The following is a 4,214-nucleotide window of genomic DNA, read 5'->3' on the forward strand; positions in this document are numbered from 1 at the left end:
GACACGGGCCAGGGCAGGCGGCGCCCACCTTCTCCTCCACCATGGTCACCGTGGTCCCAGACAGCAGGAAGGCCTTGAGCGGGACCAGGGCCGAGAGCGTGTGGTGCATCTCGTAGCCGAAGGACAGCACCTCGGACCAGGGCTTGTGCGCTGTGCTGAAGAGGACTGTCCTGGGGGCGCAGGAGGGGGCGTCGGCTGGGACACCGGGCGCTAAGACCGAGTCCACGAGCGCCGCCCCGTGGGCACCCAGGGCCCTCCCCTCACGAGTGCAGCCCTGGCTGGACCCAGACGCGCCGTGGGGGGCGGGGGCGCACTGGGGGCCGTGCAGGGGTGAGCCAGACCCCCAGGAACAGGTGCGACCCACGCACGGGGCACCAGGCCAGAGCGAGAGGCCGCAGGGCCAGACAGGCACGGCCGCCTGGGCAAGCACCTGGCCTACAGCTGGCTCTGCAGATGCCGCGACCTTGGGGGCCCTGGGGGGAAGGTGACCGCTCGGGGGAGGTGACCACTGGGGGAGGTGACAACCGCTGGAGGGGAGGTGACCACTGGGGGGAGGTGACTGCTGGGGGGGGAGGTGACCACTTCTCCACTGGCAGCCTTGGAGCGGGCCACTTTCAGGTGTCCGAGGAGCGGGCAGCCGGACCCGGGAGCCAGACCTGGGACTCCCAGCCGTCAAGTATCCAGCAAGGACACGCGGTGGGGGGGGGCACTGGCTGGGGGCTCTGGGCAGTGCTTGCACAGAACCGGGAGCACAAATGCCATTCTGTGGGTTCAGCCCCCCGTAGGCGTCACTGGCGTGTCCCACGGAGCTGGGTCAGTTGGTTTCAATAAACAGAACTGGCCAAAGCGGAGGCCACACAGGGACAGGGGGCCTGGACTCTGGGCCCACGTCTTCCTCCTCACCCTGGGGATGGGAACAGCCGGGTGTCGATCTTGGGGCGCAGCTTGGCCAGTTCCTCTGCCGAATTGGTGGACTTGGGCAGCGCGGCCAGCACAGCCGACTCCTCAGGCTCCGACCCCGGGGACTCCGCAGAGGTCAGCGAGCCGTCCGGCTCGCCCCCAGAGTCGTCGCCCAGCTGCTCTGAGGGCGATGGCTGCACGATCTGCGGGGGGCGGGATGGGGGGGGCGGCTGCAGCCAGGAGCAGGTGGGTGAGGGGTGCAAGTGGGAGGAGCCAGGAACAGGGGTGCGGGAGGCCATGGGTGCTGGGGGGGAGAGAGGGGGACCTAGCGGGGGAGGGGACTGGGTGGGAGTCCTATGGGAGGAAGGGCACCTGGCAGGGGTGGGGCGGGGCAGGGCAGGGCCCACCTCGGCCAGCACACTGCCGTACTGGTCGCCCCTGCTGCCCTCGTCTTCCACGAAGTCATAGGTGACGTAGTAGCTGTAGGCGACGAAGGGGCCCTGTGGCCCGGGGTCTGGCTCCCGGGCGCTGGGGTCCGGCAGCCCCACGGCGTTTCCGATCGTCACCACGAGCTGCGCCTCTGGCGCCAGCAGCTCTGCGGGGGACGCGGTGTGGGGCCCCAGGGGCAGCGGCCTCTACCGGCAGGAGCGCGGCCGCCGCCACGGCCTCGGGAGCCGACAGACCCTCGGCCGCCCCCCGGGTGCAGCCCCAGCCCCTGACAGTCACCCCGCCTCGCCGTGAGGCCACCGGGGCGGCCCTCACCCCCGCTGCGGCTCAGCCCCCGGAACTGGCGCCTCTCGCCGGGGGACACGGTGACATCGTCCAGCACGCAGAGCCGGGCCAAGCTGTCCACCGTGAGGCCGCGGTAGTAGGGCACCAGCGCCAGCGGGTTCCCCTGCAGCAGCAGCAGCCGCAGGCGGGGCAGCGAGCTCAGGCCGGCCAGCACTCGCTGCAGGCCTGTCAGGCCGTTGAAGCTCAGGTCCAGGGAGACCAGGTTGGGCCTGGGGGCGACGCCGGGGCTCAGAGGCCAGTCCGCCACCAGCCTCTCCCGGGCGGCCCGAGACGTCCAGAAGAGGCCACCCAGGGCCGCCCAGCGCGCTGCCCGCCCAGGACAGGCCCCCGCCCCGCGAAGGGTGGGGCCCGGGCACAGCCCCACAGGGCCACCCGGATGCAGAGGCCTGAGGGGCGTCCACTGTGGCTGGGACCCTGGGCCCGCAGCCAGCACCAGGCGGGGTCTTCTCAGAGGCAAGCACCCCCCACCACCTCACCCCCACCCCGCTCTCACCAGTGGCCAGAGGCGAGGAAGGCGCTGTCCAGGGTGCCCAGCAGCCCGTTATGGCCGAGCCCCAGGTGCTGCAGGAGTGGGGGTGGCCGGGCACATAGGCCCTGCAGACTGCCCACCTGGTTGCCGTACAGCTCCAGCACCTGGCATGGGAGGCGGGTGGCCAGGCTGCCCGGGGGCACAGGGACACCCAGGGCAGGTGCTGGGCCAGCAGGCGGCGGAGTGGGCACCAGTGTCTGGATGGCCCCTGGGAGGAGAGCCAGGCCACGCTGGCAGTGCCCGGCTCCGCTTCCTCCCCAGACAGGAGCAGCCCAAGTGCCACCCAGCTGCCCCTGCCCCCCTGACCACCAAGGCGCTGGCCACTGGGGACCGGAAGCCCCTGAGTGGCCCCTGGGTCAGGGCACAGGCCCCAGCGTGTCACTATTGGGCGGCCTCAGCCACCCCAAAGCCTGGGCTGGTACTCAGCCTCCAGCCCCGAGCCAGGGCCAAAGCACTGCTGGCCAGGGCCCACCTTGAGGGTCGGGGGCAGATGGGCAGCGTCGATCTCCCGGATGCGGTTGGCACTCAGGACCAGCTCTTCCAACCTCTGGAACCTGAGGAGACCTTTATCAACCTCGTCCACCTGGGGGGGGGGGGCGGGCGTCACCCCAAGGCCCCAGCGGCCTCCTCCGGCTCCCTGCAGCCCTCTGAGCCGCTTGGCCTCACCATTGCTCTGACCGGGCCTGTCCAGCTGCTTGGTCCCGGGGTCCCATCTACTGGCCACTGTTTCCCTGGGGCCCCAGACCCCCAGCAGCCCTGCTTACCCCATGTGCGGGATGGCCAGGTCCCCCCTCCTCGGGCCCCCCTCGGTGCCCCCCTCCTTGAGGCAACCCTCCCCCATGCACCTGCTCTCAGCCAGCACACCCACCTCTTTGTCCACCACCCGCAGGGACCGGAAGTAGGTGTAGAAGAAGGCCTCCCCGATGGCCAGGGGTCGCCGCACGGCCAGCTCCCTCAGGAAGCCGTCCTCCGCGTGGGCGCCCTCCTCCAGGGCCCAGGGCGACTGCGGGCTGCGGAGTAGGTCCAGCAGGGCCCCCACCGGCTCCTCCTGGGGGCTCAGGGCCGCCTCCCAGGGTACCAGCTCCCTCCATGTCCGGCCAGTTGGAGGAAGAAAGCGGGACTCATTCTGGGGGTGCAAAGCAGGTCCCCCTTGAGCACGTACCCAGGCCCAAGCCTCAAATCCAAGCAAGGTACTACGGACGCACTGGGGCGAGGCAGCCCGGAGGGGCTTGGACACCTCGGGAAAAGGACGCACCCAGAGTCACTGGGAACCGCCAGGCGGCGGCCGCGGCGCAGGGGCAGGGACGGCCAGCGGGCTGGTAAGGGCAGAGCCTCCTCCCGACAGGCCCCAGAGGTGCCGGGGGGGCTCCCTGAGCCAGCCCAGGGCCACGGCAGGGGCCACCCCGCCCGGCGCGGACACCACACTGGGCCCTGCCGTGGTGCCAGACAGCCCCAGGGGCTCCCCTCCTGCCTGCTCTGCCCGCCTGCTTCCAGGCCTGGGGCAGGACTGCGGCCAGCTGCAGGGACGGAGGACCCCAGGACCCCACCCGAGACAGGACCGGCGCTGGACACTCTCCGGACCGCAGCTGCGAGCGACAGGGCGAAGCAGGGCTCGGGCCAGAGGGGCTCCTCCGTGCCTTTGCCTCTCGCCCAGGTGAGTCTCTCTGGAGCCCCAGCCTCTGCGAGCCCCAGCCTCTGCGAGCCCCAGCCTCTGCAAGCCGGTCTGGCCCGTCCCGCCCTGCTGGAGGGCACCGCGAGGGCAGGGAGCAGACTCAAAGCCCGTGGAGCACCTAGGGTCGGCCAGGCCAGGCCGGGCCAAGCGGACGAGCAGACGGTGACCCAGCCGGAGACCGAGGCAGGGGCCAGCGCTGGGCGGGCTGCAGACGCGGGGGCGGGGCGCGGCCCTGGGATGGCTCCGGCCCTGGCGGTGGTCAGCGCGGCAGCACACAGCCCTCCGCGGGCAGCGGCCTCGCCCACCTGCACCCACGGGGCA

General features: G+C 71.9%; 1 protein-coding gene across 1 annotated transcript in view; it reads right to left on the reverse strand.

Moving 5' to 3' along the window:
• Positions 1-4,214, reverse strand: part of LRRC43 (leucine rich repeat containing 43) — a 10,546-nt gene that overhangs the window by 2,311 nt on the left and 4,021 nt on the right. The window contains exons 2-8 of the mRNA XM_012730844.1: positions 3,090-3,458; positions 2,694-2,804; positions 2,186-2,325; positions 1,663-1,901; positions 1,308-1,495; positions 904-1,103; positions 29-170 (exon numbers count right to left, since the gene is read on the reverse strand). Coding sequence (XP_012586298.1) covers positions 29-170; positions 904-1,103; positions 1,308-1,495; positions 1,663-1,901; positions 2,186-2,325; positions 2,694-2,804; positions 3,090-3,458 — 1,389 coding nt within the window. The remainder of the gene's footprint in view (positions 1-28; positions 171-903; positions 1,104-1,307; positions 1,496-1,662; positions 1,902-2,185; positions 2,326-2,693; positions 2,805-3,089; positions 3,459-4,214) is intronic.

This window comes from Condylura cristata, unplaced genomic scaffold, assembly GCF_000260355.1.
Source record: "Condylura cristata isolate star-nosed mole 26May11 unplaced genomic scaffold, ConCri1.0 scaffold00029, whole genome shotgun sequence".
NCBI lineage: Eukaryota > Metazoa > Chordata > Mammalia > Eulipotyphla > Talpidae > Condylura > Condylura cristata.